This window comes from Colius striatus, chromosome Z (genome assembly GCF_028858725.1).
Source record: "Colius striatus isolate bColStr4 chromosome Z, bColStr4.1.hap1, whole genome shotgun sequence".
NCBI classification, from domain to species: Eukaryota; Metazoa; Chordata; class Aves; order Coliiformes; family Coliidae; genus Colius; species Colius striatus.
In genome coordinates this window covers 77,809,483-77,831,801 of record NC_084790.1, presented here as the reverse complement: position 1 = coordinate 77,831,801, position 22,319 = coordinate 77,809,483, and the positions used below count along the sequence as shown (strand labels likewise).

Sequence of the window (22,319 nt, the reverse complement as noted above, 5' to 3'; positions counted from 1 at the left end):
CCTGCCTCCCTACAAACTGTTGGTGCTTCAGGACAGGGAAAGTATCTTATTGCCTCTTTGCCATGGGCTGTGGCAAATCACTGGCACTAAACATATTGTGGTTCCTGACAAAAAACAGGACAGTCACAGGGCAAGAGCTGCAGGCATTACTCATTCACGGAACTGGTTTTGGCTGTGTCAAAAGGGGCTGGGGACAGGAGCTGCAGGGATGGAGACTGGGAGCCCTCAATCTTCGCTCCTGACTGGTGATGAAGTCCACTGGGCCTGGGGCTACCTATCCCAGGGAAAGCTGTGTGGTTCTCCAACATCTCGCCATCCCCCAACAGGCACCCTGGTACCCCTAAAAATGTGAAGAATAGATGCAGGCATACCTGTATAAATCTAAGGTATAGGGCAGGGAAACATACTGTCCAGTGTCCATGCAAGGGAGGAACATGGGGTTCTGTTTTGCAGAGCATAGCATAGGAGAAAGGAAAGGTGCTTGGATTGGACTACCTAGGGAAGAAGGGATAAGGTCCTGGCACCACAGCTGCAGGAGGAGTAGCCCCAGGCTGGATTAGGAGGGAGCCTGTGGTTCTGTTGCCCATTATTCCACCTGGCTGAGCCTTCAGCAAAGCTAATCCCCACTGACAAGAACTAACAGCAAACACTGGCTCAGGCCTGTGCTGCAGGACACTCCTCATGCTGGGCAGTCCTGCTCTCATCCTGCTGGAGGAAGGGAGGGAGGATGCTGCTGGAAGAAGGGAGGGAGGGAGGGTGGGCATCACCACCTGCCCCTTCCACTCTTTCTTCAGCTCAGGGCAGCATGTTCTCACTCCAGGACAGGGTCTTCTGCTCCCTAGTGTCACAACAGAGTTGGCTGCCCACCAGCAATATAACACCCCTCATCCCTTGCCCTGTCACATCATCTCTGTTTGATCCCACTGCAGCATCTCCAGCCCACCATCCTGGTCTCGCCCTGCGTTAAGGTGAAGTAGGTCAGAAATCAGCAGAACCAAGCTCGGCTACCACATGTTTTGGCAGGGAAGAGCCAACAAGTTACAAAACTCACCACCCAGCAGATCCACCGCTGTAGTTTTCCTCCCAAACATCGTGATATTCAACGTTTTAGTGTGCACGGAAAGAACTGACAATTCAGCCAGAAGGGAGAGGCTCCAGCTAATAAATCAACACTGTCCTGGGCTCCTGCCATGCCCATTGCTGGCACCTCCCTAAGCCTTTCCAGGCACATCCAGGAGCAACATGAACAGGAATGGTCTGTCCGGTACCTTCAGCACAGGAGACTGCAGCACAAGGCATGACTGTTTCTGTGCCAGCTCACAGCCAATGCAAGTCATCAGCACCTCTGTTAGGGGCTGCAAACAAAGCCCTGAGGAGCAGATCACTCCTTTCTCATTCTCTGCTGACAAGAGGCAATGAAATTGCCGAACCTCGTCACAATGCTCAGTACGAAAGTGGAGAAATGGAGAGATCCTTGATGCCTCCCTGGTTCACTCTGCCAGAGCCCACCACAGCTTCCCAGCAACACGGCACCTCCTCACCATGCTCAGGGATGGTGATTATTTTTCTGCTAGTGGCTGTTGAGTGTTTAGTACTTGGGTTTGGTGCAAGGATTTCACAACACGGGAGGCTGTACCTTTGCACCAGCCAAGGCTCGTACTATTCAGGCAACTTGCAGTTTCCTCCTGTTCCCTCAATGGGGTACCAATGATCAGAATCTGTTTTGCATCCCATCCCCTTTACAGGCCACACGTCTCCCATTTTTCAGTCTCTACCCCTCTAGTCTCTAAATTTCCCCTTGCCTGTGTGCACCCTGCACTTGCAAAATGTCACCTCCACCCCTTGACCAGCATCACTCTGACTCTGAAAAGGAAGTACATCAAAAACTGCTGCCCACCAGAGTCACTTCCAGAAAGTTGCTTCCTCAGCCAGGTAAAAATCAAGTCAAGTCCAGAGCATTTTCTTGATACCAGAAACCCTGACAAACAAGTCAGCCCCCAGCCAAGAAGCGTATGAACAGCAAACTAGGGAAGAATATTCCTTTTCTGTGCCAAAATCCAAAGAACTCCTTCCCCACCCAGACATGGAAATTCAGCCTAAGAATTTTCAAAAATGATCAATGACTGTGGGTGCTTGAGCAAAATGCTCCCTCCAACTACCTTTACTTCCAGGAGACATGTGCTTCTTGCCCTCAGAGGATCAGTCTGCAGTCAGATAGCCACAGAGACTTCAAACAGCCTCTGAAAAGTTCTTGGCAGCCCCAATGAGCAAGGGCTGAACAGTTTGGTGGGCAGGAAAACTTACAGCACTCACCCTGTTCTGATCATCCCATCATCCCAGCTTTGTTACATCAACCTCTTTCCTCAGTTTCCTTTCATAAACTTTGCAGTCACCACCAAAGCTATCAGAGATGCCTGTTGAACTTGGGTCTGATGGCAGAAGAAAGGCTCCATCCATCAGGTCTTCTCCTGAGCCAGCACCAGCTGCCTCCCAACAATAACTTTTTCAGAGAGCGTCCTTGCAATGGAAGAGCCTTTTCTCCTTTTCGGAGAAAGCTGTCCAAAGGGTGGCTCAGGTAGAGGCTGTGGAAGACACACAAGCTTTTGAAACATCTGCTAGAAAGCAGATACCACGGAGCCCTTTCTTGGCTGACCTCATCCATTCACAAAGCAAGACCTCCAAAGGTAACTTTGCAAAATCAACACAGCGACTGTGGAAATATACCAAAGCCCACTGCTGTTGCCCCAGCACTGGCGCTTCCCTCTCTTTCTCCTCATTCTACCTCTTGTGTGGGTTCTCCAGGGCAGCTCTGTACAGCTGTTCTTTATGCACAGGACCACAGCTAACAAACATCTGTGAGTGCCCACTCGCTGCTCTGGAAGTGGAAACCCAGCACTGGTTGTCAAACAAATGTGTTCCAAATAACCCAGGCCCTACCCCAGCTTTCACAATAGAAATTAGTCACAGCACATCAACAGAGTAGTAAATCAGGCAACAGGAGGTAAAGTTGCAACAGAGACCTCACTTGGCCTCTCTTGTGTATCTGAGATTTCTTTCCTTTGGATCCTGCCTTTTGAGGCCACTTAGAGGCAGAGAGACTCTGCTCCTGAGGCAGAGGTGCTTTGTGTTTTCCTTAAAACACCAACTGTTCCTCCAGAAGTCTGATGGCACCAATATCCAGGCCCTAAGAGTGCCAGGATTTTCAGCTAAATTTCCCACTGTGAGGGACGTGGGAGTTCTGGCAGGCAGCAAACAAAACACAAGCCAGCAATGTGCCCTCGTGGCTAAGAAGGCCAATGGCATCCTGCGGGACATTAAGAAGAGTGTGGCCAAAAGGCCGAGGGAAGTTCTCCTTCTCCACTCCTCTGCCCTGGTGAGGCCTCATCTGGAGTCCTGTGTCCAGTTCTGGGCTCATTGGCTCAAGAGGGACAGGGAACTGCTGGAGAGAATCCAGTGCAGGGCCACCAAGATCATAAGGGGACTGGAACATCTCTCTGATGAGGAACAACTGTAAAACCTGGGGCTGCTTAGCCTGGAGAACAGAAGACTGAGAGGTACCTTAAATACCTAAAATGCAGGTGTTGAGAAGATGGGGACAGTCTTTTTCCTGTGGTGCCCAGTGACAGAACAAAGGGTAAGGGGCACAAGCTGGAACACAAGAAGTTCCACTGCAACATGAGGAAAAAACTTTGCTGTGAAAGTGAGGGAGCCCCGGCACAGGCTGCCCAGCCCACAGCTAGGAGAACGTGTTAACTTGGGTAACTTGTTGATACAGATGTATCCCCTCAAGGTGATTTAAGCTGGGTTAGCAGTAATTTTGCCAGCCTCAAGTGCATTTATCTCAAGGCCTTTGCTGAGATATTCATATTCATCCCCAAAAATCATCTTTTGCGCCAGCAAACATCTGCAGCACGGGCCTGGCCACGGCTCACATCTGGCTGCCAAACACAGCGGCATCACCTTGTCAAATACCAGCAGGTTGGTACTTGTATGACAGTTTGATTACAAGTGAGTTAATTTACCATCAGTTAATTTGGCATCCTCATTTTTGCAGAAGGCTAGCCTGGACACTTCCCTGCCCTTTGCTGCACGCTGCAAACAGCGGTCTTTCACCCAAGAATGGAGGAACAGAAAGAAGATCCGATACAGAGTAGCTTGAAGCTAGTTTTCTACTTTTTTAAAAGCAAAAAAGGAGCAGCAATACAAGGGATCTGGAGGAATGAGCCAAGGCTAATGGTACTAAGTTTAACAAGGCCAAGTGTCACGTCTTGCACCTGCACCACAACAACCCCACACAATGCTACAGGCTTGGGGCAGAGGGCTGGAAAGCTGCCTGGAGAGAAAGGATACGGGACTATTGATTGACAGTAGCCGAAGATGAGCCAGCATTGTGTCCAATGGCCAAGAAGGCCAATGTCATCCTGGTCTGTATCAGAAATAGTGTGGCCAGCAGGCCCATGCAGTGATTGTCCCCCTGTACTCAGCGCCGGTCAGGCTGCACCTCAAATGCTGTGTTCAGTGTTGGGCCCCTCACTACAAGAAGGACACTGAGGTGCTGGTGCATGTCCAGAAAAATGCAGAGAAGCTGGTGAAATGTCTAGAGAACGAGGGAACTAGGGATGCTTAGTCTGGAAGAGGCTGAGGGCAGACATGATCACTGGCTGTATCTGACAGGAGGCTGTAGTGAGGTGGGTGTCGGTCTCTTCTCCCAAATAACAAGAGAAATGGCCTCAAGTTGTGCCAGAGGAGGTTTAAGTTGGAGATTGGAAGAACTTTTTCAGTGAGAGGGTTGTTAGACACTGGCACAGGCTGCCCAGGGAGGTGGTGGAGCCACCATCCCTGAAAATACTTGAAAACCATGTAGATGAGGAGCTGAGGGACATGGTTTAGTGGTGCACTGGGCAGTGTTGGGTTAGTGGTTGGACTCAATGATCTTAAAGGTCTTTTCCAACCAGTGACTCTATGATTCAATGCATATGACACTGCTGACATGGGCTTCAGCACATGCCTCTGCCCTTGGGAAAAGCACAGACAAATACAGCAAGGAGACTGTCCCAGCTCAAAGCCACTGGCATTCACCACATAGAGCACAGGGAAAATTAAGGGCAGGATGGGACACAAGAGGGAAGAGGCAGAGCTGTGGCACAAAGAACCAGTGCAGCAACTCAAGTGTCTTCCAACTGCTGCATTGGCAAATTTACTGAATCCAAATATCCAAGAGCCCCATGGGAGCAAAAGCAGACAGGCACAGAAAGTCAGGAACAATCTTGACTACCGAGGAAAATTACAGCCACAGCTGAAGGCAGACTGGGCGATTCCAACATCTAGAGGATGACAGAACAAAGAGAAGCTTGAAAACTAATCCCCAATTAACTGCTTCTGAAACCTGTTGAAATCAGCACCTGCATCCTGTTTGCTAATGGACCTGTTACCAGCTGCTTGGGCTGCAGGGGTCACGATAGCAACAGAAAATACTGCTGTTTTCACAGGTTTGAGATCTGTCTTGCCCAAAAAGTGTTTCTGATTTTTTCAGTTTAGGTATGTTCAGAAAGCTCTTGTAAGCAAAGGCAAGGCAAAGGATTTTACCTACAGCCTCCCTCAGCTGCAGGCACAGGGAAGACAGAAAAATGTCTCCTGTGATCTAAATAGAGCAGATATATCCCAAACCCAAGGACACTGCACATATGGATCTGTCCTGGAGGACATACAGTGCCTCCAAACATTCTTTCAACAGGCACTAGGTGCCACATCTCTGACACAGCCCACCTCTCGGTGCCTCAGAGAAAACATTTGAAAAACAAGCTGGGAATCTCCTCCACAAAGCCTTGGACCCACTTCCAACAGCTGGAGAGGCCAGTAGGTCTTGAACAACAGATTTCACTTCCCACCTGGATGGCTCCTCATCAAGCAACAACTGTCTGTAGTTACCAAACTGCCTGAACATCCACTTGCATTTCCATGCTTGATCTGATTTTGGTTTCTGCCATATCTGCTGTCACAGTCAGTTTTCATTGCTCCACATGCAATTCCCCTGCGCTTTGCTGTTGGAACGTGTGTGGTGCCTTCACCAGAAGAGAGGATGGGAAAAGAGCATTCATAGGCTCATAGAATGGTAGGGGTTCGCTCCCTCATTTCTCTCTCCTTCCCCATCAGGAATCCCATGACCATTGCACACAGGAGGAACAATCCAACATCCCTGCTCAAAGGGAAGCCATGTCCAGTTAGGATGTGAGTATTTCCAAGGTTAGAGATCCCTTGGAGATACCATCACCTCCCTGGGCAACCTCTGCCAGTGCTCAACCACTCTCATAGTAAAAAAAATGTTTTAAGTAGATTTTCTTGCATTTCAATTTACTCCTCTCATCCCATCATTGGGCACCATTGAGAAGAGTCTGGCTCCATGTTCTCTACTCCCTCATCAGGTTATTTAAACACATTAGTAAGATCTCGCTGAGCCTTCTCTTCTCCAAGCTTCTCTTTTCTTGCACCCTCTCCTTGTATGACAGACGCTTTAACTCCTTTATTACCCTTGTTGCCCCTCATGGACCTGCTCCAGTCTGTTTATAACATGCCAGATATGTCTCACAGGGGCTGAGTAGAGGGGAACAACCTGGACATCTTGGAATAGCTCAGTGTTTCTTTAGTTTTGCCAACCAATTGAATATCAGCAGCTGCTAGGAACCCTCTACTGAACTAGGAAACTGCCTCAGTGTGCCAAGGCACACCACAATTTTCAGGCCTTGACATTTCTGGGTTAACACAGCTTTGTTTCCTACAATGAAGATGAATACTTTCAAAAACCTTATCTCATCTTTATGTTCTCTTCAAAATAAAAAGGCATTTGTATTCTTGAAAATGATAGGTCACGTTGCTCTTCTGAACAAGGCATATAAAGATAAATAAGGACTAATTCATAAAAGGAAGTCCTAGAGTGAACAGACTGCTTCAAGACAGGTTCCTTCAACAACCCTCGGTGGCCTCAGATAGTCCATTTCTCTGTACGAGCTTCCACTCTTTTGACCAAGCCTTCTCCCAAAACCTCAAAGTCCTCCAGAATCGCCTCCACGTTGGGAACACAGACCAGCTCACTGTTCAGAGTTGTCACCATCCTTCCTTTCATGCTGGAGACCTGCAGGACACACACAAATATTGCACTAACAGGAGCGACTGCTCAGAGCCGCTTCACAACTTCCACAAGCCTCAAATAAGAGAAGTAAATTGCTTTCCTGCCTCATCCCTTCCAACCCCTGAAACATCACTACACCCAATTTTTTAAGTTCCACTTCACAATGCCATCAGTCCTCATTAGTAGAGCTAATTAGAAGAGGCACAGGAGTAGTCCTTCCAGCCCTTTTTAGGGCTTATCCTGGAGCCACAGACAAGCGACAGATAGAAGCAGTGGCCAGGGGTATGGTGGAGACTGGAGGAGTATTCAGGTGCATGGAAGAGCTTGTGTAAGCAGAGCAGATGGGGGACACAACAGGTATGAGTAAGAGCTGCCTGGGCTCTTCTTTGGTGGGTGTCAAGACCTCATATAGGAAGAGATTGTTGGCTCCACCAGAAAAAATAAAACCACCTGCATGTTTAATCAAGTCACTCTCAGCTTAGGTACAAGCATCTGCTCCTCTCATGTCACCACTGTGAATAACTGGGTTTCTCAACTGCAGCAAGGTGAATGGCCAATGCCTTCTGGCCATGAAGAGAAGGGAGACAAATCACTCAGAGATTGACAGCAGGAAAGCCTGAGCTGCCAAGTCTGAGCCATGAGTCACCAGTTTCTCTGCGTCTTTCCTTCATAGAAAGCAGCATGAATCATGCCAGCATGCCTCACACCTAGCTTAACCACCCTCCAGAGTTTGCCAACCCACACAGTGTAGCTGGAAAATATCTCCCTACATTGATAGGACTCAGGCAACCTAGGCTTGCCAGCCCAGCTTCTTGCAGGTCAGGTATTTCTGGGTAAGACACTCAAACTGGCAAGAACGGGACAACCTGCTGCACACACCAAATATCTCTGGCAAACGAGGCCCATCTCCCAGGAGAGGACTAATGAAGAGCAACTGGGACAGAGAGCTCTATTCTGACCCATAATCATGGAGCTGGAGCTTATCCAGGGACCCACGTTCCCTTCTCAGCTCTGCTTATGACTGGAGCTACTGTGGCCACAGTGCTATCATGATTTCACCTACTCAAAGAAGGGACAGAAGCATGAGGTCCATCAGCTTTGGGGCTGATGAGAATTAGATAAGGCAACTATAACACAGGAAAAACAATCCTCCAAGATGTCAGGGCATAAAAGTAACACAAAGTTTAAAATAGAGTCACAAACTCACCTTAAAAGGTTGAGGCTGAAAGCTCAAAGGTTTCCACAAAACTGCAATCAATTCTCCACCATGCTTGTCATAGAAGAACAAAGCCAGATCGCTGAAGGCATCCTGGGCAGAAAACAGAGGTTGTGTCAGACATCCCAAAGCCCATCCCTGATTCAGTCTCCCTACAGAGACACACAGCAGGACCAAAACTACACTCTTCCAGTAGATTCCCAACAAGGAAAGCAACTGGCAGCTCATGGGTAAGTCCTGGATGCCTCCTGCTGCCCTCTTTTCCCCAGGCCTTGATAGATACAGTATACAGCATCAAAGTTTTGCATGCACACCTCGTTGCTGACTGCCTCTGCCTGTCCCAGGGAGCAGAAACCTGATCCACCATCTCTCACAGGCCTACAAGGGCACCCAAAAATCAGCATCCAGCTTTAGCACACTGGACCCACCACGTGTTGCTCACCATGGCCTCCAGCAGCTCAATCTGGCACTACTGAGCTGTCCTATTCCAGTGTTCAACTGCCACAGTTGGGAGCTGCCTGGCTCCCACAGCACGTTTTACTACACAGCAGTAAAGACAAACCCCAGATGAGGACCTTTCACTGGAGGCCAACATCTTGAGCTCTGCAATCTGTGTAACCAAGGTCTCAAAGCTCCTTCTTCCCCATGGTAAACCCCACATCATCAGTGTCTGAGGTGCAAAGGGATAGATGCTCAGTGGAGGCTGCAGCAACCTGTCCTGCTTGCTCCTGTGTTTCCACAGCTGTGTCCACAAGTAGCTCCTTTGATGGTGCAGGGCAGTAGAGCTCCAAAAGAGACCTTGCGTAAAGAGATGACTAAAGTGCACAGTCTGGTTTCCCCCAGGCCCACACAAGCTGGATTCCCAGCACTGCAGGGAGGCTGGGGACGAGCACTGCTGCAGAAGTAAACAATGCTGTATGCAAGCAACTTTTCAAACTCAAAAGTCTGGTCCTACAGCTCAGTACCCGACACAGTGGTACCTGGAGATATCACCAGCTGATAAAGATGGCCAAGAAGCTGCTCCCTGACAACTGTTCATCTTGGTGGCGATCAACATCAGATAACACATCTTTACCAGGCTCAGCAAACAACCCACACCATCAGTACAGGACAAATTTCTGCACAGGACCTTGAAAACTTTGGAGCAATCTAGTGCAAGAAATACAGACCCTCTGGTCCTTCTTCAACCTTCCCCTCTACCCACTTAGTTTTCCCAGCTGCAATTCTGCCATGCTCTTACAAAGAGAAGTCTCTGCTGATATCATTGTACCATGAGGTTGTGCAAGAAAGAAAACAATTGGTATCAAAGGCAAGTTTGGAAAGGGTGTTGTATGGACATTATCAGGACTACAGTAGGAGGAGAAAAAGGTGGACTGGCTTGGTATTACAGTGATTCCAAAGGGTGGAGTGGTATTTTCAGGGTAAAGACCTGATAAGCAGGGAGGAATGGTGTTGTCTGCAACCCTCAGAGCCAGATTCAGGATTTGAAGTGTCAGAGGGCAACACAATTAGGCCATCAAGCCAGGAGGATCCTGAGACCAGGCCAGCTCATACTAGTTCATGGCATCTTCACAGGGTTAAAACTGGTCAAGGCATTGTCTCAACCCACCTGGCCAGGAAAACCACTGTCTAAAAATATACTGAGGAAGAGGCAACAATCCCCGGCATTTCTTTGCAGAGACTGACGGGTTACACTCAGACCCCAGTGAATAGGGAAGATTCCTCCTTTTCCCAAGAAACAAACAGCAGGAGGGAGGGAAAGCCCAACCATGGGCAAGAAAGTTCAGGGCATATTGAGCACCAACATGCAGGTTCCTGGACCAAAGGAGAGCAGGTAAGAATCGGGAAAAGCCCATTTGTCTACAGGACGAGGTCTCAAGTGCCACAAAATGCTCCCTATGAGAAAGGTGTTTTTTATAGGCACATCTTGCTGGCCAGGAGACAGGAACATTTGCAGGAAGGAGCCTCCCCAGGCTCAGCTCATTTCCCCATAAAACTACCATTAAAAGGATGGCATCCAGCTCAAAATCTCAGCAAAGGGCAAGCTTCTGCACTTGCACTGCTCCCAGCATCCTCCACAGGACCGGGCTTTCCTGGGAAACTGCAGCATTAAAAGGGTCTGGTGTATTAGTCACCACACTTCTGTTTGTACAGAGGCTTGGAGAGTAAAAGCAAACAGAGTTCACCTCCCTTCCACATCCCATGCTCCATGCCTAGTGTCAGTGGGCTTGCCTGAGCCTGCAAACACCCTCCTCAAGGGAAAGTTTAAGACAAAAGACAAGGAGTGCATTTGAAACCCTATTCTCTTCTCAGTCTTTGGTTTTAATTCAGCTTTACGGGCCCTGTGGATGGAAAGCTCTCCCTGCTCAGGAGAATCCCTGCAGTCAGCAAAACCCACAGCTGGTTCCCATCTTAGAGGCACGAGGGACCTGTAAGCTTGGGGCTGCAAAGGGAATCCTCATTGGCCAGGGAAGGGGTCTACAGGGGCCTGGAAGATTAGCTTAAGCTCTGTGAGGAGTCATCTGGGTTGTAAGAATGAAAGGACAGAGAAAGGTGGTCAGTAAAACAATACCTTGATTAGAAATTGGTTTAGTGGATTAAGCAGCTCAGGCCGAAGCCTGGATTTTGCAATGAGGTAAGCACTCATTGCTAGTTAAGCAACTACATTGTTGTTTTTTAGGGGTGGGGTTTTTTGGCCTCACCACTTACCCACATATTTTTTCACTGCTCCAGAGTCAGGGCTCATGGCATCAGAGCAGCTGGAAAAAGAGGAGCTGTCTGGAGAAGTCTCTGCACCTGAAACGTTCCTAATGTGACAGCAGTTCAAGGGGCAAATGCATAACTCAACATTTGCTCAGTGCTTAGAATATTTTCACAGAATCACAGAATCTTAAAGGTTGGAAGGGACCTTGAAAGATCATCTGTCTAGTCCAATCCCCCTGCCAGAGCAGGACCACCTAGAGTAGGCCACACAGGAACTCATCCAGCTGGGTTTTGAATGTTTCCAGAGAAGGAGACTCCACTACACATCTGGGCAGCCCCTTCCAGTGCTCCCTCTGGGTTTTACACTCTCAGCCCTTGCTATTAAAAATACTTACTTCTAACACATGACTACATTGTGGTCAACACTTTATCCTACTGTGACCTGCCCTGATGCTTACAGGTCATATGATACAGAGACTTCCCCCACGCCCAAACAGAACAAGCAGCACTGTCAAGAAAACCAGGCTAGGGATTAATTCTGTGTCAGAGAGGTTTTAAAAGAGAAAAGAAAGCTGGCTGTTAGGTTTGGGATTGCACTGGATTAAAGCATTTCAAACTACCCAAACTTTTCCACCTCTGATTCACCAGAGCTACATGCACACCTGTGTCCCAGGGGTTTGGGGCAGCAGCAAAGCAGCATGTTAATGAAAAAACAATATATGTTCTCCTGGCTGCATTGGCAAACAAGCCTTGTCCACCAAAGCATGAGAGACTCAAGCCTCCAGTCACTGTCTACAAGACAAGTCCTAAAGGAGCTCTTGGAAGGCACTAACACTGAAGAAATGCAGCCACAAGTACCCTGTCAGCTCACCCAAGGGGCTGATGCCTCACATACAGGTGCACACATACACAGGTACATCCACCCTCAGCCCTGCTAAGGGTCACATAGCTGCCCTGCAGCTCTAAGAACAGGTAATCTCCTGCCACCTCTGCTTCTCCAAGGGCATAGACCCAGACAGGAAGGTTTCCTCCAAGCAGTGAGAGCCCCCAGAGCTTTTTCAGTCCATCTCTGCCTGTCTGGAGTCACTACAGGACAAGTCGTCCCTGTCAGTCAAAACAGGAAGGGAGCAGTCTGACCTGAAGAGATTTCACTCATTCCAGCTACATCCCGTAACCAGAGGTTAGATATTGTAAGAGATCAGGAATTTTTAGTACCATTAATTCCTTCTCAACGTGCAGTAGCAAGGTATGTGCTCCTACCCTGTGGGAGGAAGAAAGGAAAGGGTTGCTATGTCTTTCAGATAGGTCTTGTCTAAAGGTGCAAAAAATGCAAAGCATGGTTTTAGAGGGAAGGATGTTTACAGTAAAGCAGGAAAGAGATCTCCTGTGTACAATACGGGCAGTTCAGTTCCTCTGCCACGAGCTCTTCGACAGGCATGTGCAGGCAGAGAAAGCTACATCTCAGTGAAAGAGATTTCACATCCAGTGAGATGAGAAGGTGAGAAATGTTAGGTCTTTGACAGCCACTACAGACATCCAGAAGGACATGGTACAAGTAGCTTCATGCAATTTTCCCCACCATGAGATAACAGCTGTGGACCTCAGAGAGGTGACCAGAGCCTTTGTGACTTCCTGAATGCATTCAGGTGAGCATGACAAATGTATCCGCAAGTCCCCTGGATAATTTCTTGAGTCCAGAAGACATCCAAGCCACCCTGGAGCAAAATCTATTCTGCCCGAGCCTTTCCATGCCTCATCCCTAGCAAACAGCTGGGGATTCTGCAGCTCCACAGCCACCACAACACAGCCCAGCAGTCACGATGGAGATCCAACAAGGGCCCCACCTTAGACACTTAAACCTAATTTAGCTTGAAGAAAACCTGCCAGGACCCATTCCAGGGTTTGCTCACTAAGGTCCTCAGGACCATAAGCAGCAGGGAGGTTGGTGATGGGCTCCAGGGAAGCTTTCTCTACAGGATGTCTGGCACCTGGTTTCCCTCAAAAGTGTCTGTCTGCAAAGCTTTCTCGTCTGGACAGACTCCCAGAACAGGTCCTTTCCATCAGACCTGTCCTGGAATTGAAGTATTTGCTGTCTAAATCCCATGGCCAGCCTTTCATCTCTATCCAGAGCCTGCCAGGCACCAGAGCAACTCAGTCAGATCAGCTCCTGCAGCACATCTCCTTAGAGGAGTAAAAATTAAAGCAGTCAGGGCTTGACACCTCCCCTCCTTTCATTTTCTCCTCTGATTAGGCTCCTTGGAGAAGGCATGAAACAATCCTTCAGACCCAGAGCTCTCCTGCCTTGCTAACACCTTTGATTTGAGAAGAACAGGGACCTCTCAGGAACAAATAGGCTGGACAGGAGAAAGTTTGGTTACTGGGCCAAGGACACTGGGGAAGATGGTACCCCCTGCTTCTCTCAATTAATATGCCCAGGTATTTAAGTCCCTTTTTTCACATGACAAGCTCAGATGAGGGCAGATATTTCTTATCTGCCCATAGAAGAGGACAAATCACACAGCATCACTGTGTGGCAGATGCCTCTGTTGCTATAAACCCACCACAACTGCACTGTCAGCCTCGATTACAACCCTGTTGCTCAGTGCTGTGGTTTGTGCAGTTAAGGTGTAGCTAACTACTCTGAGTCAAAGCCAGACAGTTCTGCACCCAAGAGCCTTCTCCCATCTGTCACCACACTCCTTTTCAGCACCAGCTTCTTGCTGCATTTGGATTGTCCCTGGCTGCAGGAAAAGGAGCAGTTGAACACTGCTTAGAGCAGCGAGAGCCAGGGGAGGAGACATAAAGGGTGCTGGAGAGGCTCCCAACAAAAGCAAGTCAAAGCACAAAGCTGATGCAAAGGTCTTGCCTTTAAGTAACAACATAAGCAGAGAGACAATGCCAGATGAATTCCTGATGGAGCAGTTTCTAGTGATGGCTTCACCTTCTTGCTTGTGACCCTGCAGTTCAAAGTCAGTCTTAGAGGCCTTCCAACACAGTTGGATGTGGCTGAGTTACCTGAGAGTACTTGCAGCATCACCTCTGTGAGTTTTCTAAGAGAAGAAACACATGTTTGCCCAGAAAAAGGTATTCATCAGCACCTTCAGCTCTGCCTGCTACTGGTCTGGAAGCTACAAGAGACAAGGGAACTGGTACTGCAAAATACCTCCAATACAATAGCCAGAGCCTTCAAGATGAAGAGAAGTCCTCTAGACAGGGCTGCTGAAGCAGATTTTAGGCTCTCTACCACATAGCTCCCTCCTCAGGGAAACCTGTGACCAGTTTCTGCTCTGTTTCCTCCTGAGCACCCTCAGGGCAAAGAACAAGAAACATCAAGTGGACGCAACACTGCCTCCAACAAGGCAATCTGACCTTTACTCACACCCTCCTTTCTTCAATGTGATGTTAGGACATTGAATTTAGGACCAGTTGTCACTTGTAACCCAACCAAACCCTATTCTGAGTCTATTATTACCCATATGAGAGAAAACAGGCAGTTACAATTCAGATATCTCAGATGTCACTATCAGATGGACTAATTAAGTCATAATTGCTTAAAGGGTAATGAAAGCTGCTTTCCAGGGAAGTCTTCTGCACCTTTTCACTTCTGGAGCCATCTGCTAACACTGCTTTGACCAGAAGCACAAAAAAAAAGTCCTATAAACTGCAACATACCCTGATGAGCTTTCTGATACAGACAGGTTTGCTGTGAGCACTTAACAGCCTTCCCAAGGAGCCTGCTTTCTCCATCGACACATCCAATGAGCCTCCAGTTCCTCTTTGAGTGAGAAGTCAGCCCCCTGCCAGGTGTCCATATGGGTTGCTTAGCCCTGACTCCTTTGGAGACACGGTGACTCCGGCCCCGTGCATACAAGGACCTCCAGCAGCTGCTGAAAGGTCTGTTCAGCTCTAATCCCACTTTTCCAATTATTTCAGTCTCAAGAAACTCAATTTCCCACACAAATATGTGCCTCTTGCCCGAGGCTTTACGGCAGCAGGTCAAATCCTTATCATTTGAGGAACAAAAGAGAAGGGTTGGTCTTATTGCTTCTCCTCCGATCCATACACCATGAAAGAGTGTGAAATAGAGAATGGTTCCCAATCGCTGTGCTTCCCACTCCTTTTCAAAGCCTTGTGCAGAGTGCTTCTTCCACTCACTCTTGCACATCCTTGAGCAAAAATTCCCCAGTGCTCTCTACAATATGTCTGCAGGACCTCCAGCTTCTCAATCACCTTCCTTCTCAATGGCAGGAGAGCACTGGACACCCCCTCGACCTCATGTCCCTCCAGCTAAAGAAGCAGCTCTATTTGCAGGGAAAATGTGGGACTGTTTTGAAGCTTCCTCAATTTTAAGAAGCCTCATGTGCATCCCTGTCTCTCACCTCCTCATCCTCCAAGACCATGCCAACCTGCCATGGGTGACAGGAGGACTGAGCCTGCACCTTGCCAGACCTGCAGATTCCCAAGGGCAGAGGTCACCATGCAGCTTGGGAGGTAACGGCTGTGCGCAGGGTGAGGAAACCTTCAAAGAAACACTTCACGTTTTCTTTGCCCACCTCCTTAGCTACATGGGTTAAGGTGAAAGGGGAGCTTCAACTGACAGAGCCTAACATCTTCCAGCCGGAACTGGGGTTGCAATTCAGGCAACTTTTTCACAATGGTGGCCAAACATTGGGACAAGGAAGTGGGAAATCTCCATCCCTGGAGACAGCTAGCATTCAACAGGACTAAGCTCTGCACAGCCTGCTCTAACGTCAAAACTGTCTCTGCCCTGTGTGAGCTCTCTTCCTACAAAAAACAGCCTATGATCCCTCTACAGCAGTTTTGACACTGCCCACAGTCCTTCTGTGAGTAAGGGATGATGGCACTTTAAAGTCAAGACAGGTTTTAAAAAAGAGCATCACAGTTCTACCTCTCTGCACATCGACATTTAACTCAAAAGGTAAGGTCAAAGAGGCAGAGGCTGCACATCTGCAAAGCACTGCCCATTCAGATCCAGTGTGGATCACTGCTGCCACCCAGCTCCTTGCCTACCACCCCAGCTTGCTGAGGCTTTGGCATGGCTACATGGTGGAAAAGGGCTGCTGACTTTGAACACTGATGCTCTTCATGTGCCCACATTACCAACTTCTTCTGTCATCAAGCATGGAACCAGACACAGAGAAACCACTCTGTGACCAATATTCAGCATCTAGGCCTTGTGCAAGCACTGACCTAACAGCAGGAGCCCTACTGGTAGCATGTCATGGATTCCTGTATATCCCTCTGAGAAAATATGGGTAGCTACTGATAATCAGGCATTCTGGTCAGTGCAAGAAGCCAGGAAAAGTCAACTCACTGCCCAGAGAATTAAAGACACTTTTGCCCTGAAATAAAATATTCCCCAGCAAAAGCTCCAGGTGGTTTGTATCCAGGGTCATTCTCACATCAGCAGCACTCCCATCCCCATGGAACAGGTGCTGCAGTCAGCAGGTCTTCTGCTGAAGAAGCGATTCCAGGTACACACAGAGAGTGACCATCTCCCACAATATACATAACGATGTCACCAACTAGGTTCTTCAGTGGCAGGTAAACTGAATGCCAGAAGGCAGCTTCCCCTTAGTCCCCTGTGCCTCCCCAGTGGGCCACACTTACTCGCAGCTCCTGGAGGTAGCACTGCACAGGGTCGTAATCCACCACAGGAAAGAGGATCTTCAGGGCACTGCTGTTCTTCACCACACCCCGGGAAAACGACTTCAAGGGCCGGTCCACGCTCTCCAGATGTCGAGGAATCTGGTTTGGATTCAGGTGGATTAGGACATCATAGAAGTCCAGAGGAGGGCGGAAGACCATCTGCAGGGAGAAAAAAAATAGTGCTACTCAATACACTGAGCGGGAGAGATGAGAGAGGCTTCCCAAGTCCTTGTTTGCATTTTATTCTCTTAGAAGCATAAAACTGTTTGGTTGGAAAAGAACTTAAAGATCATTGAGTCCAACCATTAACCCAACACTGCCCAGCCCATCACTAAACCAGGTCCCTCAGCACCTCAGCTACATGGCTTTTCAATACCTCCAGGGATGGGGACTCCACCACCTCCCTGGGCAGCCTGTGCCAGTGTCTAATAACCCTCTCACTGAAAAAGTTCCTTCTAATCTCCAACTTAAATCTCTCCCTCTTGTCCTGTCACTCATTACTGGAAGGAAGAGACACCACCTTTTTACAACCTCCTTTCAGGTAGTTGTGGAGTGATCACATCTCTCCTTAGCCTCCTCTTCTCCATACTGAACACCCAGAGCCTCCTCAGCTGCTCCTGATTCCTGACTTGTGCTCCAGACTCTTCCCCAGCTCCAGTCCCCATCTCTGGACACGCTCCAGCACCTCAGTGTCCCTCTGGGAGTGAGGAGCCCAACACTGAACACGGCACTCGAGGTGCAGCCTCACCAGTGCTGAGTAGAGGGGGACAATCCCTGCCCTGGGCCTGCTGGTCACACTATTTATAATAAGCCAGGATGCCATTGGCCTTCTTGGCCACCTGGGCACACTGCTCTCTCATGATCAACCATTGTCAATCAATACCCCCAGGTCCTTTCCCTCTGGGCAGCTTTCCAGACATTCCTCCCCAAGAATCTAGCACTGTGTGGGATTGTTATGGCCCAAGCACTGGACCTAACCTCAGACCACTGGCCTAAGGATCACTGATCAAGCCAGTCCAGATCCCTCTGAAGAGCCTTCCTTCTCTCAAGCATATTCTCCTTAGAAAGCAGTAAATCAAAGCCAAAAATTGTGATTAATGGTAGAAGTTTGTCAAAGCATCCACAGGAAACACACAGCTGTGGTGGAGCCACAGGGACTTCCAGTTCATAGTGGTCACCTCACTGCCTCTGGGCTGAGACATGTCCCCATTGCAGCATAGTCTCTGCTCATGTCAGAAGGATATGACCCTCACATCCCTACTGCCCATGCAAGTGCTGTAACAAGGACTCTGTCAAGAGCAAGGTAGTTCTCCATGGCCATTTCCTGCTGGATAAGCTACATGTTCTCTGGACCACCAAAGTGCACTGGGAAGGACATATTTTGTTGCCATATCCCAGCTGGAGAGCAAGCTCAACACTTCAAGAAGGGAGCTGCTACCTACCCACATCAGATGTCCAGACAAAAGGACTACTGCTTTCCCAGGTCAGCAGAAAAAAATCTAACCACTGTCCCCAGGACTCTGAGATTGTGCCTGGAGAAGAGCTTTCCACAGGGCTGAGGTGGTCCACCCCAGCTCTGACCACCTCCACAGGACAGGCGGGAAGAGGGGAGTAAAGAAGTTGCCAGGAGCTGAATGACGCTTGGGAGACTGGAGGAGCTGGGTATTAATGGCACAGTCCCATCTGTCCAACGTGAGTGGCCTCAAAGGGCAGCAGCATCTTCCATCAAGCAGACAAGAGGGTGAGAGCATGTGCCATTAATGGAGGGCAGTGGGCCCAGACACATAAATATTTGGACAGGCAGGATCCAGCACTGGGGATGTAGCTGTATTAAAATGGAAAAAAACCCTTTTGTGTGTAGGTTTTGTGTGTGGAACAAATGATGTGGAGACATAAACAGAGGCACAAGACACCACCCAGCTCAGCACTGGCAGGAAACCCAGTGCTAGGACCTGGTCTGTAGCCAGGGTGGGGAGAACACACAGGAAGAACACCAGCAACCAGCACCGAGTCCCAGCTCTGGTCCATGGAAACCCCCTTTCCCACCCATCTGACTAAGTCTGTGGCTGTACTGTACCCACCCTAACAGCAAAGAAACAGAGCTCACAATCCCAAGTCTTCATCTGCATGACAGCTGGCACATCCCCAAGGGACACAAATGCAAAGACAAAAATAAATTTTTAAAAAACTCCACCTTGGAGAACTCTTTTAGATACATGGGAAAGGGAGACAACTCCAAGTTGCACTGCAGAGGCTTTTCCCTCCTCCCCACCCCAAGCTTTGTTTACAAATAGATTAGCAGGCCTGGAAACAGAATCCCATGTTTATCCCTAAGGATCATCTCAGGCCTGGGAGGACACTGGCACAGACTGGGGCTGGGAAAAGATCCTGCTGCAACGGGCAAGAGGAGTGGAGAGGGAATGAGGACCAAGGAGGCTGAGTCAAGAGTCTGGGAGGATGCTACAGACAGGTGTCAGCTCCCTTTGGGAGTTAATCACTCCAGCTCTTACGGCACCTCTTGAATTTCAGTCTTGGACCCACACTGCAACTGCAGCACCCTGGGCCTGCCTCAGGCCTTCACAGCCCTGTAACTCACACTGCTACCACCTCAAGTACATCTCACCCCTGTAATACTGCCAGTGCAAAATGCAGCAGAACTGAAGGGAATGTCAGTAAATCATTTTTGTATTACTTAGGCGGAAAAAAATATACCCACTGTATGTGAGCCTCTTACTAATGTAAATCTGTCACATCTAACTACTGTTTGGTTTTTCGAGTCTTCTCAGCTTCAACTGCTTAGGTCACTACTTCACAGACTAACAAGGTTCCCTGCAAAACACGCATATCTCCCTTAAAGGGCAAATCAAGCTGTCTACAGCCTCTCAGGTGCATTGCAGTAAGGAATGTTTGAACTTAAAAAACAAGATGACGGAGGAAATGAAGAGGGTTAAAATTTATATATGGCCTTGCACATCCACTCAAACAAAAATAACATCTTCCTAAAGTGCCTGTTAGAATTCTACCAAAACCTCCACCATGAAGGGCTCGGTTAGCCTTGAGCACGCAAGCCAGATCTGCACAGTGAGAGTCTCCCTGAGGAGCCATGTGCTCTGGCCACAGACACGTGGTTAACTGGGCACAGAAACACTGTGGGTTTGCTCATCCCAAGAAAATCAGAGAACACAAAATAAATTTGTCCTAGTCTATGATTTTTCACCCCAAGTTGCTATGCAGAGCTGGGTCCCCCAGAAGCAAGGTTGCACTGCCTCCACGCTCCCATCTTTGCTGCTCTTCATCCCAGAGCAACCCAGCCTGAATCCCAGAGCACGGCCATAGCCTGAATCCTACCAACACATGCCAGTAACCATCACTAAAGACCAGTATGCTTTGCCAAAGCCTGTAAACCCTTGTGCTGGCACCCCAGGAGTTACCTTCACATCCTGGCTGTTGAGCGGATCCATGAGCTGCTCCTCCAGGGCACGGAGAGACTCTGAGGCCAGTAAGACAAGGCGCTGCAGGATCTGGGAGGGAAGAAAGCCAGAGAGTGAAACTCAACAGTCCTGGATGTAGCAGGGACCCTGCTCACCCACAGAGCCCTTGGAGCTGGCTCCAGCACTGACAGCTGGGAACTGCCCACGCCAGCAGGCACCAAGGACTGAGGGCCCAGTTCACCTGTGCTGAGGGCCTTTGCTGGGTCCACATGGAGCTCCGCTGGTCTTTGGGGGTAGCGAGGAACATGACAGGGAGGCGAGAGCGAGCAGACACAAACTTGCTCTTGATCTCTGTGCAGTCAGCACCTGGAGAGGGCAGGCAGGTGGGTAAGATGCTCTGCTCCATCCACAGCCCCCAGCCTTGTCACTCGGTGTTACAAGCTAAAAACAGTTTGTACCCAAGAGTAAAAACTTTTCTACCTTTAAATTATTTCCTCCCCCAAATCAGGAAGAAAAATAGCTCTTTGGCCAAATCCAATTCACATTTAGTTACTAAGAAAGCCAGAACCTTTCAGAAAATCACAGAATGGTGGGGATTGGAAGGGACATCCAGAGATCATCTAGTCCAATCTCCTGCTAAAGCAGGTCCCTCTCAATCAGGTTCACACAGGAACATGTCCAAGTTGGTTTGGAAACCTCCAGAGAAGGAGACTCCACCCCCTCCCTGGGCAGCGTGTGCCAGGGTTCCTTCACTTTCAAACCAGTTTGTCCTGATGTTCAGAAGGAACTTCCATGTTCCAGCTTGTGCCCATTATCCCTTGTCCTGTCACTGGGCACTACAGAACAAACACTGCCCCCACTCTTCTCCACATCCACCCTTTAGGTATTGATAAATGTTGACAAATCAGCTTTAAAAGCTGAGTGTAACTATTTCCCCCATCGCACATCCACGTAAAGCCAAGACAATCCCATGGTCTCTTCTGGTTCCTGGGGGAAGATGGCATGTGTCTGAAAGGTGATCAACACAGACAAAACACAAGCAAGGGGACAGGACTGCAGGTCCATTGTGCTTTGGAAAACAGTGAGCTTTGCCAGGAAATCTCAAGACTCACAAGGTAACAAAATCTGGAAGACTATAGCCCTTTTTACTTGCAGGTTTTGAAAGCTGGGACTAGCAGATCACACCCATGACCAGAGTGGCTCAGTGGGGCTCAAAGCAGACATGCGCAGGCAGCATTGGAGCTTCCCAATCAAAAGCCCAATTGCTCTCTTAACACAACTGAAGGTTTACCTCCCAAGAGCCAGGGCAAAGTCTCAAGCAAAAACGCCAGCTACAAGCAGCAAAGGGCTTGAAAGACTCTACCACTTGGGCTTGTCAGACTTCAACAAGACTACAAGCAGCAGATCATCATGGAGATTCACCTCTTCATAAACAGGCAAGAAGGGAAAAAAACAACCCATGCCATAACCAAACCAAACTCAGACTAAAGCCAAGCTAAGCCTGGTAGGGCAGGTATAAGAGCTTGGGAAATTTCTTTGACCCTGGCAGAAGCTGTGATGTCTCCATGTATCTAAGACTCCTGAGGGCAGGTGCTGATCAAGAAGGGCTCAAGACCCTCATGCAGCACTCCTGCATGTTGCCTGCTCACCTGTGAGGCCAGCATTGAGGTTGATGATCAGAGGGTTGTTTTTCCAGTCAAAGGTTGCCAGTAAGTCAAGGAAACGCAGGAACCCCACCTGGGGAGAGCTGCAGGCAAGACAAAACAGTTCAACACTGCCATTTGCACTTCTGGCAGCAAGAGGGGCTGGGCTTGGGCTCATGTAATGGTGCCTAGCACGCACACAGCCCAAGAAGGCATATCCATAGCAGGAAAGGGGAGTCCAGGACAAGCATGAGGCACCTCTTCCTTCTCCAAATCCTGAAGTCTTTCCCCTTTGCTCCTCCCCTCCCAAGAAACCAGGAGAAAGTGGAACACTGCACCATGTAAATCCATCTCCTGACACTCTCCCCTCCCAGACTCATGGAGTTGGAGAAGGGGAGGTGGGAAGAGGGCTGCTCCTCTCTGGTGCAGCTCTGAATGCCAGCCACGCTCCCACTGTGCCACTGCTGTGTGCAACACAGCACACATACAAACCCAGGCAGCTGGGAAGATGGGGCTCCTGCTACCAGGGT

General features: G+C 49.0%; 1 protein-coding gene across 3 annotated transcripts in view; it reads right to left on the bottom strand.

Moving 5' to 3' along the window:
- Positions 1–5,640: 5,640 nt before the first annotated feature.
- NOL6 (nucleolar protein 6) overlaps positions 5,641–22,319 on the bottom strand; it is a 31,309-nt gene continuing 14,630 nt past the window's right edge. For 2 of the 3 annotated variants that reach the window (XM_062019072.1, XM_062019073.1), the window contains exons 21-26: positions 21,796–21,893; positions 20,388–20,512; positions 20,147–20,236; positions 16,677–16,874; positions 8,334–8,435; positions 5,641–7,129 (exon numbers count right to left, since the gene is read on the bottom strand). In XM_062019072.1, coding sequence (XP_061875056.1) covers positions 6,980–7,129; positions 8,334–8,435; positions 16,677–16,874; positions 20,147–20,236; positions 20,388–20,512; positions 21,796–21,893 — 763 coding nt within the window. In that variant the 3' untranslated portion in view covers positions 5,641–6,979. The other variant, XM_062019074.1, reaches the window with a different exon arrangement.